Genomic DNA, 14,040 nt, shown 5'->3' with positions numbered 1-14,040 from the left:
AAACACACGTTTGTGTGTGTATATATTTCCATGGGAGCAGACAGTGTCAATTATATATGTATCATTGGAATAAAAAAAACAAGATAAATCGCCTGTTTTCTTGCATGCTGTCTTCTTTTGACTTGATAGAAAACATCTCTTTTTTTTATTTTTATTTTGAACCAAAAGCACTAGGAACTGAAGGTCACATATAGAATTTACTTTATACTGTTTCAACATTTAGGGCAAGGAATCAATTTTGGCTTTTACTATAAAAAGAACAGTGGAGTTATCAAAACTTTAATTGTACTTCTGTTAAAATTGTTTATTACAGATTAATGCTATATTTAGAGAGAAAAGGCATAGAAGAAACTCAATCAATAATACACAAGAAAATTGATAAAACAAATAACCTGGATTAAAAATAAAATAGATTATTACATTTTCACATAAACTACTATAGGATAAAAATAAACACTTAATTTTTACAGCCATGTAAATAACATTACATTTGTTAGATTTTTTACATGACAGCTTTAATTTTTGCTATAATTGGTGTGAATAAATAAAAAATAATTTTAGACTGTTTTTTATTCAATTTTAACAAATGAATAAAATAGTTTAGTAACTCAAAAATTCCCAGACTTGACTAGTTTTTCCTCAAGAAGAGGTAAAAATTTAGCATTTTTGAACATACTCTTGAAAAAACAAAAATGATGCCTAAAAGAAACATTACAAAAAATATAACATAGACTCAGTAAGGCCATAGAGAACTGTCTCGGTGACTAGATGGTATAGGGATGTGATATTTTTCATGGCAGTAAATATAAATATCAAAATAATAAAAACATCTAGATCTAGACACATTAGGAAAACCCAATATAGACTCAGTAAGATCATACAGAACTGTCTCAGTGACTAGATGGTAAAGGAATGTAAATAAAAATGTCAAAATAATAATAACATCTTGTGTACCTAATAAGTTAAAAAATATTATAAAACATCTAACATTTGCAAAGAATGCTAAAGAAATAAATATAATTTGTTTGTAGTTAAGCACAAAGCTTCACAATGGGCTATCTGTGCTGTACCCAACTTTGGTATTGAAACCTGGTTTTTAGCCTTCAGATTTACAATTGTGTCACTGGGGGCAACTAAATATAACATTTACTTTACACACGTCAGAGATAAGAAAGAAATCCTTTAATGCCACATCAGTGTTTTAAAAGGATTAAAACTGATATTCTAAATCTAAAAATAATCATTATTCCACGAACCAACTTAATCACAACTGGCATGTGGTTATCTTTCAACACAAGATGGGTTTAAGGAAAAAAAAGCAGAGAACTTTAAGGTAAATTAAATAGCATCTTTTTTTTATTAATTTTCCTGCTTACTCTTTTATGTGTCAAAGTCGAAATAAATATTTGGGCCACACCCAAATCTTCATTCAAATGCTGTTTGCTACATTATATTTTAAAGTACAAGTTTGTTTATGTATGTGGAAGAGTAATAGATAGATTATGTGATAGTTTACATTTCAATAAATTCTTATTTGCTAGGCCTTTTCTTTTTTAATACAATTATAGATTAAACCTCTCCTGCAATATAGTTTCAGTTAAACCCAGAGAAAAGAAACTTAAAAATCTAAGATGACCTCTAAACATAGAAGTCTACAATTCTGGACTTATATCATGAGCTCTTCATTCAATAACTATACTGAATTACTAAATTTCAAGTTTATATACATCACATGAATAGTGTACCTACTGTATCTGACAAGGGCACAACTTCTGATACTTACAGTAGTAAAATACGTCTAAGGTGTCTTAAGAAGATTACAATTAACTACCACATGACATAATATATTATCCAAAGGTACATTAAACATTCTACACAATAAACCTGATATCAAAAACTTTTACATGTTGTAGAGCTTTAATGTAATAAGAAATCCATAATACTACATTAATGTTTAGGGCAAGTTATAATTCAAGGTCAGTATATGAACAAAACACGAAAAATGTAAAGATTTATGAAACAAACAAATTTATGAATTACAGGAAATACACACTTCATTAGAGTACTTTCCATTAAAAACATATCTTAGAAGGAGCATATTATAATTTTATTCAAACTGTAGAGTACATTACATTTCAAACAATATACTACATAGCACATTACTCCTTAAATCTATACTGTAAACTTTATTAAAGTATAGATCCTCAAAGTGAAGTACTTTGGCTTTTATGTTAATTCCTGATTGTAAAATATGTAACAGGTTAACCACAGACTATAATTATTTTACACATTAAAACTAGACTTAGACTTTTTTAAAAGTACATTGTGGTTCATATATCTATAATGTAAGTACATATAGTTTATTCATAAACTGAAAGTAAATTACAGTTTAATCCTACATTGTAATACACTACAGCATAACTCTAGACTGTAAATGCATTACAGTTAAATTGAAACTACATTACAGCTTAATACATAAAATATGTCTACTACTGTAAAATTTACAATGTTTGCCATACTTCATATTATTTTAGTGATGTAATGGAATAGAAGAATCATAATTACCACAAAGAAATTTATTGTAATATATTGTTACTAAAAGCAAAATAATTTTTATATTTATTTTAAAATCATGACATCTCTCTCCATCAGATCTAAACCAGCTTATGACTTAGGTTATTATTTTTCATACTTATGATTAAAAGACAACAAAATTTAAATTAGAATTTTATCATCTTATACTAATGTTTGTTTGTTTGTAATTAAGCACAAAGCTACACAATGGGCTATCTGTGCTCTGCCCACCACGGGTATCGAAACCCAGATTCTAGTGTTGTAAGTCCGTAGACATACCGCTGTGCCACTGGGGAGGCCTTATATTAATGATTTCTTCAGTTTTACACAAATAATTCATAATTAGCATGCTGATGTTTAATGTTCTCTACTTAACTACAAGTTAACTAATAAAATATTTATATTTCTATACTTTATTACATAATATATAAATTAGAAATCCTGGCTGTTATTCAAAATTAAAATGTTATCCAATACCTCATTCACACACATACAAACACATATTGCTACAAACTGGTAGGTTCTCTTAGCTATCTATGATTACTCTGTATTTAACTATGTTTATTATTCTACCCTATTATATCCTATGACTGTAATAACCCTTTTTTTTTCTATATTAGTCAGAAAAGTGTGTTAAGAAAGGATGCAGAATTTCTCCAACATGTCTCAGAATTTTAGAATTTTCAGGACACAAATTAGGCAGTTTGGTGGGGAAAATCTAATAAGATATTAATAAAATCTCTTTTAATAATTTCTATCTCAGGATGAGATCATCTATCCAATAAATAAAGTAAAGTAATACCCTATCCACTTATATCTGTAAACATGTAACACAAATTTCAATTCAACTTGAAAATGAGAAGTTTTATATAATCTCCATAAGGTAATATCTTCAAAATAACATCTTTATAGCTACATTAAAATTAACTTAGCATTCACATTATTGTAATTACTAACATAATTCAGTGAAGGTTCTTATAACTGTTGAAGAACTCAGGTAGGCAGAGTAAACCCATTTCTAGTTACTGAAAACCAAAGTATTACTGAAGAGAAATTCTTATATACATATTGTAAATAGAATATAAACAAAACAGTGATTGCAGTCTGTGTATTAATCATCACTCTTTCTTTGAAAACTAATTCCTACCATGTATTAAAAGATAAGAACTGATTACTTGAATGGACTAACTGCAGGAGGGATATAATAATACATGTATATAAATATTTAGTTTAAATAAAAGTCCAGAAATACAGCTTTTGAGTGGATTGTTTATTTTTATTCTTTGTTTAACTTAATTACAAAGTTTCTACCACTCAAGTGGTCGAAACATTGTGATTAAGTTAAACCAAAAAAAAATAAATCAACAATCCACTCAAAAGCTGTATCTCTGGACTATTATTTAAAGTGTATAGTGGATTTCCTCACCTCAAAATAAATCTTTGTTTTGTTTGTTTTTAAGCACAAAGCTACACGTAGGGTTATCTGTGATGTGCCCACCAAGGGCATCAAAACCCATATTTTAGTAGTGTAAACCCTTGTTATATCATTACTTGTTATATTTATTTTCAGAAGAATTGTTGGCACAGATGAGTATATGCCTACAGTAACAAACATTTTAAATGGTTGAGTATTTTGGAGTATATATTAATTCTATATTTCTGCTTCATCTGAAGGATGCTGCCTAGGGTATCTCACTATTGGGGGGAGGGGCCTGCATATAATATTTTAATGAATGATTCTTAAAAATGAAGCTGGAAAACCCCAAAATCATATAGCTGACTCATTAACAAACAAATCACACTGTTATATTGTACAATTTCCATCACATTGTTGTTGTTGTTTCTAAGAATACCATGAGAGGCTTCTCACTTTGTATATTCCTTAGGGCTCTACAGTGTCTAAAGTCATCATTGTTTGAAGATGAATGACTTTCAGTAATGCCTATGAGGTAGTATCTTCAAAACAAAACTTGTAAAGTTGTCACTTTCACAACAGCAATTCAGAAGAATATAACTAATTTTTTGGTTTGTTCCTTTAAATATTGCAGTGAAATTACGTCTAGGAAACAAGTGGTTATTGCAAAAAATTGTATGAAGTTTGTAAGGAGAATAATTCAAACAAAATGCTGGTACTTGTAAGTTTGAACATAAAAAACATGGATTCCTTCACTAACAAACAAAATCTTTTCCTTCACATGGTGGTTAATTTTTTTTTTGAGGGGGGGGGTGTAAAGGGTCTGGGCTCCTACCCCTTACAATAACCTTTGTTTTGTATATATTTTTTTACTTGAAAGCTGAATTTACAAGCAACTTCACTTACATAAGGATTATGTAAATTACTTTAGCAGAAGGCAAAATACATGCAAGCGTAGAATGCAAGATATTTTTTCTTGTATGTACTACATTACACTTATCCTGGAAACACCCCTCCCTTGCACACATGTAGAAGTTTGCATACATCACTGCATTCACATCCATGTTGTTTCTTAGCCTGAGTACACACCCCTTTCAGATAGCTTTCAATGAAAGGATTAAAGCAATAATTAAAACAAAACAATTACCTACTACTTTTTATAAAGTAACCCTTTGAAACACGCATAGAAGCAACTTAATTAAATGCCTAATATTGTGTGGGAAATATGCAAAGCTTTTAGAGAAACTTAAAGATTAATCAAACACCTTTGCTTTGAAAACACAAAGAAATCACATCAAATGTATCTATCTATTCCTATGTCTAAAAACCTCAAATAATGTTATACTCTATAAAATCATGATAGTGTTCCAACTATAGTTCAACCATATCTAGGAATCTACTAGAGTGCAATTTTTAATTACATGCAGATCAAACAGTGAGAGATAGAAACTGGATCAGTACTAAGCAACAAGCTGTTTTATAATGTCACCAATGTACTTTAGAAGAAATAGCCACATTATATTTCTAATATTTTTTTTCCACTTTATACTAATTCAAAACACCACACAGTGTTATGTCTACTGAGCTGTTTGAAAAAGCATTATGTTTTTCATTACCAGATGAGTTCCCTACAAGGACTTAACTTACTAACTGTCAAATAATTCTGCTTATCCAAATAAAACCACTAGTAAAGAGAAGAGCTGAAAATATTTTCTGGCGAGTAAAGGCCAAAATTAAATACATATCAAGATAAAATACTCTAAATATATACAAATCTTACGAGTACACATCTTCTGCACTAAAAGACCTGTTTAAATGCATTATTTTTAGGATTCTAACAAAAACTTCATTTTACAAAGGAGATTGGTACTTAATCTTTTTCATACCAGCATGGATGTCTTTGAACTGCCTTCATTTCATTTTACACATGTGAATACTTTATATTTTATTCTTTCTCAGAAAGATCTTTATTTCTCCACTATTTTAAAGTTAAAATGCTTTGATCATAAAAACAGTGAAAACTTTTTAAGAGTAAATGTTCTGTTAAATTATTATCAGAATGACTGGTTTCAAAATCAATGAATACCATTCACCTTGAAGTGGGTGCAATGACACATTTTCATAAGCTCAATAATTAACACTGTAAGAACTACAATAAAACTGTGTTTTAACCTTTTTGTTGGGAAATGTATGTAGCAAAGAATGTTGAAGAATATGTTTAACTAATCATTCTTCAGTGTTTCTGGTTTAACTCTTGGTACCAACCTCATTTTCTTCGTAATCATGTAAATGACATGCCACATTAAATATATAATGTGGCAGACAAAGTAAAGTGAGGAATACACCTGAAAAGTAAAAAACAGTAAGTTGAAAAAATTATTCTATATTTTTAATGAATTAAAGAGTTTTCACTTAATATAGGGCTTACTGCTTACCAGATATAACCCACGTAAATTCCTGTATTGCCAGTTTATGTACTATAAGAAAAAACTTTTGCTTTAGAGGAGTTTTAAACTGTACTGAATGTTATTATGGACTGCATTCACACATATCTTCATTCCTACATTTCAAATACTTGCATTCATTCAAAACCTACAAACTTCAAATCCATCACAAACTTCCAGGAACCTTTTCACTAAAACCAACTGTAACAAAGTATCTCGTATTGGGGTAAATATGTACAAAGATATAATACTGACTTGTATGAATTTTGTTCTTTAGAGAGTTAAAGTGATTATTTTCAAATTATCTAAGTGTGTTAAAATTAAACCTATCTAAAATCTTGTATTTCTAGGCTTATGTAATTTGGATATCAAATAGTTATTACAGTACATTGCACTTATTTTGAACACAGAAAAAGTAAGATAACCTGATAACCAAAGTTTATAAAATTAAACATTTTACTAATCTAATGATGTAAAATATGAAAGTTAAACTAAAAGAACTAGTTCAGAGTAAAACTTATTAACAAGTTTATTTTAGATCTGCAACTACACTTTATCAAGATAGTTTTTCCTATTCAAACTTCATCATCATAAAATTTTGCTCAGGTAAAACTGTAACTTCTATTCACCTACCTTTAACCATCTTGATGTTGATAAAAGTACAAAAGGCAATAAGCAGTAACTCATGGCAAAAAGCAAATAAATCTTTTTTAGAAGATAAACTGGCATCTGTAAGACACTTGAGCTCAAGGAAGTTTTTACAGCTGGGATCATGTCCACAAAAGTAGTCACCTAAAACACCCCAATGACTACATTTAGTGAATATCAAAATAAGAATGATTCTTCAGAAATAAATTAATGTAATTTTAAAATATAAACTAATTAATTTCATTTTAATGTAAAATTACAATAAACAGTAACACAGTTAAAGACCTAAAATTACATACATATACACTTATATATTTATATATGTGCGTGTGTGTGTGTGCAAGAAAAAATATCCATATAATTTTCTGTTATTCCTAAATAGTCAAGAATGTTATTATCTCAAATATATAACAAAAGTCTTTAACAAATACAGGTAAAGTAAGGTACATAGACAATCTTTTTTTTTCATTTGCTAAAAATCACAAAGCTACACAATAGACTATGCTTTGTTCACTGTAGGGAATCATACCCCCAAATTTTAGTATTGTAATTTTGTAAAGTGACTGCTGGGGGACTATAAATAATCAGCTGTTTCCATTTTGTTTGTAAACAGTCATTCATAATCATATTTATTGCAAAAAACAATCTGAAAGGAGCACTAAATCATATACTTTCTAGTAGAAGAGAGAGACTTCATAAAACAATGAAAGTAGCAAATAACAAATTATGACTAAGGATATATGTCTAAAAGCAACAAACTTTTCTGTTTACAAATATAAAACTTTTTATGTAAGAAATGTTATTAATGGGTTAGGGAAGGAAATAAAGCTTGCCTGATGTTCAGAAATTCAAAAATGTGAAGTGTGGCTTAATAATTTAAATTATACTGGCTAAACTGTGGCTTCATTAACTAAAGACATTTTAATAACTTGAATAATACATTTTATTAACTTCATCTGACTATTGAGAGCAGTGTGTTTATAAGAACAGTCTGTCAGTAACTTGTAATTCATACTGTAACAAACATTTTTTACTTGCTATAAGAAACCACCAGTAATTTTCTGATTACATAATCCTCAAACTACAACCATGTTTGTATATCTATCACAGTGTTTACCTTGAAAGATAAATGGTAACTTAACTGTGTTAAAATGATTTTGAATATGCAAAGTCACAACTGATATAAAGTTTTGGTATAAAGGCAAGTATCAGAGCTACATTTGTCGTTTTTTTGCATTTAATAAGTAGTGTGATGCCTGTCATACTTGTACACTTGATGGATTATGGAAAGCATGGAGGAAGAATTGATGTGTTTCAGACATGGCAGTCCTATGATAAAGCCTCTTGCAATGAAAACCACACTGTAGTACAGTTCTCAAGATGCATGGTCATCAGAAAAACAAAAGTGGTTATGTGGACTGTAATGACTTGGTGAAGCTGCAAATTTGTCTTAATATAACATACTCAACCTCTGTGTAAATAATACCTGTACTGTAACTGTGTTTGTCTTCTGTAAAAGATCACTTGTAACTTTATTGCCACATAAAACTCCTAGTAATGCATAAGAATTTTATACATCATATAAAAGATCATCAATAACTTTTTGGGTATATGAAACTCGTATTACATTAGAAAGTCCACGAATACATAAAACTTACATAACAATTGTTCTTTTTAATCATAAGATATAACAGTAATATTAAACAAAAACTTCTGCAATGATTGAGACATTCATGAATTTTACTCCTCCATAACTAGTATAAAATACATCTCTATTTAAGTGTATTGAATCATGTTTTTCCAAAATTTTCATGCAGTTTCTGCATGTAGCTGTGTTCACCAAATGTCTCAAGGTGTAAACAAGTAGTATTCCTTTTACATAGGTGAAGGCTACATATAGCAACTTTTACTTTTTAAGTCTCAAGCCAGCATGTATGCACTTCTGTATGGATTTCTTGGAAGAAAGTCTATATAAACAGGCAATACAGAAGCCTGTGCACCTGGCTTGGCTTAAGATTGCATGTAAACCATTGGTTGAAATATGTAACTTGTGGGATACTTGACTTTCTTTGTTTGGTCTGAGGTACATAAGTTGGTGTTTCTAGAGTTATGTATCTTGATTTCTTTTGGACTTTTGATTTTGCATTGACCTCAGCAGCCAGACAACAAAAAAGAAGAAGTCCATCCAGTTTAGGTAACCTAATAAAGAATTTTGTGTTTGCCTATTTTCCTTTACTGTCCTTGAATTTATTCTTCGATTAACAGTCCTGAACCTGTGTTTTGCGGATATTTGCTCTTCTGTTTGACATCAGGGTACCTGAATATCACATTTCTTAAATATATTACAATTTGTTGTAAAGAATAAACTACTTCATTTCTGGAGAAAGCAAACACAAAAAAGATTTTATTGACAAGTTTTCCTGACATATAACACATGCACAGCACCAGATGGAATCATTTAAAAAATAAAAGTGTGGTTGAACTTACATCTCTTTCAACCTTCATGACTATAAATTCATTAAGGAAGCATATGTAATAGCCAGTGTGAAGTCCATGCCATAGTGCTAGAAACAGCAGGGTAACTGCCTGTGAGAATAATTTGTTCCCAAGGAATTTCAAACGTTTGAACACATACCTGACGAAAAAAGAAAACAAATAATTATGTATATATATATATATATATACATATATATGTGTGTGTGCATACTTACATACATGCATATAATCCAAATTCCAGCAATTACCTATCACAATACGTGTTCAAAACAGCCAGAGAAAAGTGGTTACTTCTTTAATATAAAGAATGAATCAAACAAGACTGAATGTGCATTTAATAAATTTGTTTGTCCTTAATCAGATAATTCCAAATTTTAATATGAAATAATAATAATATTACCATAAATATTATATAATTGAAGACCTTAAAAAACTCTGGAAAGTAAAGAGACAAGAGAAGGACAAGAAACACTCACTCCTCCTTATAATCTAGCAGATGTTGTTGAAACGGGCCACAGGGGGTAGTCGAAAACCCACAGAAGAAGAAAGTGTCAGATCATGTAAAGAATGTGAGAGAAAAGTATTGGGAGAAGACCACATACAAGCCTGTATGACGTCCTCCAGTGGGCAATTGAAACAGGCAACTAAAGACATAGAAATGTGACGAATCTGATAAGATGTGACTCACATATTTCCTTGCCTGTATAGAAAGTCCAGAATAAGCAATATGGATCAATTTGCAAAGTCACCTCATCAAAGTAATTGGGGATAAATCTCGGGAAACTGAAAGATCCCAATGAATAAAAAGTCAAGTTCCATCATCGAAAGCAGTTACTGCGAGCCACATAATGCCTCAGGGCTCTGACAGGATATAACAAACGACCTGTGTCCAATCGATTGTAGAGGTGAGAAATAGCTGGCCAAAAAATTGGTGAGAAGGATATATCCCCATTCCTGGCTGCCAGAGTCTTAGGAAGAAAGAACCTATCAAGGTATAGCAGGATAGAAGTGGAATGAAAAAGAGTCCTGTGCAAATGTAGTGCAACAACTCTGACCTACAAGGTCCACATGCTAGCAGCAACAAAAATACCATTTAAGGGAAATGTTATACATGGTACATGAGGCTCAATACACCCTAATATCCCAGTTGGGTAATTGAAAAGGCAGTTTGGGATGAAGGACTCTAAATGATTGGAGAGAGCTGAATAGCACTGGGGATTCAAAACTTTCCGATGTTTAGAATAACAAAAAGTAGTCAATAAAGCTGCCTTATATAAAGCGACAGTAGATGAAGCTAGGCCTGAGTAAAAAAAACTAAATCAAAAAATGAGATATGGTGGCCATGTTTGGGTAAAGTAGATTCAATTTCCTCATGAGACAATATTAGCTGTAAGTGAGCCATTTTCATTGATAAATGGCCATTGTGAGTCTATAGATAGATTGAGACACATACAAGGTAACTTTAGAAGTTAAACCCTGATGCCTTGCGAAGGACAGCAGAACTTCCATACAAGAAGTTTGTGCTTATGAAAGTTTAGGTGTAGAACAGTGGATCGAGGTTGCGTAAACAGAGATAGCCAAAGAGGAAGAGGCAGATCCTCTTGAAGATACTGTAGAAGAGGCAATCTATCCAATGTTGACTGAATGCATCTATCGCCAAAGCCCGAAGATGATGTAGTTGAGAGTTTCAATGAATGGCGATTTCATCGATCATCAGAGTTATTAACTGGGAGCAAATCCATCAGAAAATCTCACAATGGAGCTTCCTTTTGATCAGGAGAATTTGATTGGGCCGAGACAGGTGATCTGCTATTAAATTCATCACCCCTAGAACATAGCAAGCCAGGAGACTGATATGATGGGAGTGAGTCCAGTAAAGAATATCCAAAGTTTGAAAACAAAGGTCCCAAAAATGCATGCCTCCATGATGGGAAATTTAAGAAATCACCGTAGAAGTGATGGAATGAATCATAACGATTGTCCCCTGCAATAGCTCTATACCTTGAACCATTGCTTGTTGGACAGTAAGAAGTTCTAAATTATTGATGTGGAATGAAGATTCATCTTTGATCCATAGACTCTGGAATTACTGACCTTTGATATATGCTCCCCATTCCTGAAGTGAGGCATCTGTGAAGAGATGAAACTCGGGACAAGGGGGTGGTATAAGAACACCGATGGTAATATTGATCTGATCCAACCACCACCCGAGAATTAAGATGTTGCTCCTGATTAAGAAGACTGGATGATCCAGTGGATCAGAATTCATGATCCAATGGTTGTGCAGTGACTACTAAAGGGACTGCGTGAGTGCTTGTCCTGAAGGAATCAGATTCGAGGAATGCCCATATCCCCAAAAGAGATAGAACCATTCACATGAGTAAGAGCCTGACTGTCCATTCCATAGCTTGAAGCTGGATGGGAGTTGGCTGAGCCTGGCTGAAAACATGTTGGAAAAAATCACCCAGGTGGACAATATATTAAGTCAGCACGAGAATGGATTTCTTGGCTATGATAAGAAAGCCAGGTTCTGAAAGGAGAATCTGAGTGTGTTGTTCTGCCAACTGACAAGATGATGTCAGAAGTAACCAGTCATCCAGATAATGAAGTGTGCAAAGGCCCAAAGTATGAAGGTGACAAGAAAAACTTGTACAATTTCACAGAAGACATATGGTGCAGATGTCAGACCAAACAGTAGAGCTCTGAAATGCAGAACCCTATCCCTGTGCATGAAACACAGATAGTGGCAGGATGACTTTACTATGAGAATGTGGAGATATGCATCAGCAACATCGAACATGGTCATCCACAAACTTGGTGAAGAATTCCAACATAGGTTGAGAAAAGACTCCATTATGAACGTGGGAGGATCTATGAATTGGTTGAGACGAGAAAGATCGACAATTGGCTGCCAATCTCCTGTCTTCTTCGGCACAACAAATAAATGGGAATAGAATCCTGGAAGAATGGAATTGATTCTCTCTACCACCACCAACAACTATCTGATAGCCTTGGAACGAAGATCCACACTCTGCGGATCTATTGGGGTTAGAAATACCACAGGTTGGGAGATAATAGAGATGGAGAAATTAACTGAATGACCAGCCCCGATGCCAGAACCTGAAGTACCAATGGATCTGTGGTGAAAGAATTCCAGGTGTCGTTCAATTGTTGTAACCTCACTCCGACAGACTCCACCCACATAGGGTAACCATTGATGTCATTGGCAGCAGCCTACCCAAGCAGAGGAGCCTTGAAAATAAGGATGGAATCTATTCTGAGTACCAACAGAGCGAGGAACAGAAGATAGAGATCGGTATACATGATGAACAGTCGCGCCATGACTTCCAGCAGGAGCCAAAGAAAGTTTAGAAGCCAACAACTACAACAAGGAAAAAGAAAAGCAAATGGGCGACATCAATTCATGGTTTCAATGCCTCTGGGACGCTCGTGAACATCACGGAGGGCTACAGCAGGTAGATGAACTCCCTCCAACAAGGTATCTCTAACCAATAAATCCCAACAACATACAATCCAGGAAACCAAAGAAAGAGCAGAAGCTGACAATCTTACCATGGTAGAAGTTAGCAAAAGACCCAATTCGTCCTGAAATTGATCAGGAGACAACTGATAGGCTTCCGATAAAATTATTTTTTTTGGGGGGGAAGAGAAAAATATATCAGAACAGGAGTGAGGGTCAAACGAATCTAAGAAATTGTGATCTGTTCAAAATGAACACAGGTTCCAGTCTGGAACCCCACATATTCAAAAGAGGATCTGGTTATTAGAATCGAAATATACATCCATCTAGCAGTGGTAAGCCAAGGCATGCTACTCAGACAAACGAGGGGGACAAGGTATATCTATATCATCACGTAATAGAGCAGTAAAACTCCCAGCATGAACAACAATATCAGGTGAAGTAGGAAAACTAAGTAGTCACTCTCAGACCTTTCAGCCATCAAGAAAGGAGTAGATTTAAAGGCAAATGACGATAGTTCCAAAACCTGACAAACCCGATTGACTAACTGAAGAAATGGAGCAGGAGTTGGCTGATCCAAATTGGACTTGTGAGAAGCTGACTTAGTAAACAAAGCCGCTGGAAAAAAGAGAGTCCAAATTCTCTCCAGACTGTCCTGGATCATCTATAAAAGCAGCCTCAGAACCTCCTGGAGAGATGCCCCCAGATCAAATATACACCTGGAAAAAAGTTAAGCACCCCCGTATTTTTTTCAAGTGATTCAGATTCGACGTTCTTGTGACTGATTATAAACTACCATTCAATCTAAACGTGTTTATCAAATGAAATTATGCATTATTGGGCACAAGAAAACAAGATTATCACCGCAAAATAACAATTTTTAATTTACATATCATGACATCAAAATATGGACAGTTTTCACGCTTAAAATTATATTTAATAAGTATTGTCAGTGAAAGCTAAAAAAAGTTACTGAATTGTCA

General features: G+C 32.7%; 1 protein-coding gene across 1 annotated transcript in view; it reads right to left on the bottom strand.

Moving 5' to 3' along the window:
* Window positions 1-4,000: 4,000 nt before the first annotated feature.
* LOC106466051 (lysophospholipid acyltransferase 5-like) overlaps window positions 4,001-14,040 on the bottom strand; it is a 55,010-nt gene continuing 44,970 nt past the window's right edge. The window contains exons 12-14 of the mRNA XM_013926292.2: window positions 9,568-9,715; window positions 7,066-7,224; window positions 4,001-6,333 (exon numbers count right to left, since the gene is read on the bottom strand). Coding sequence (XP_013781746.2) covers window positions 6,211-6,333; window positions 7,066-7,224; window positions 9,568-9,715 — 430 coding nt within the window. The 3' untranslated portion in view covers window positions 4,001-6,210. The remainder of the gene's footprint in view (window positions 6,334-7,065; window positions 7,225-9,567; window positions 9,716-14,040) is intronic.

This window comes from Limulus polyphemus, unplaced genomic scaffold, assembly GCF_000517525.1.
Source record: "Limulus polyphemus unplaced genomic scaffold, Limulus_polyphemus-2.1.2 Scaffold2135, whole genome shotgun sequence".
NCBI classification, from domain to species: domain Eukaryota; kingdom Metazoa; phylum Arthropoda; class Merostomata; order Xiphosura; family Limulidae; genus Limulus; species Limulus polyphemus.
Note: the sequence above shows the minus strand (reverse complement) of the source record. Positions and strands in the feature narration are given on the sequence as shown.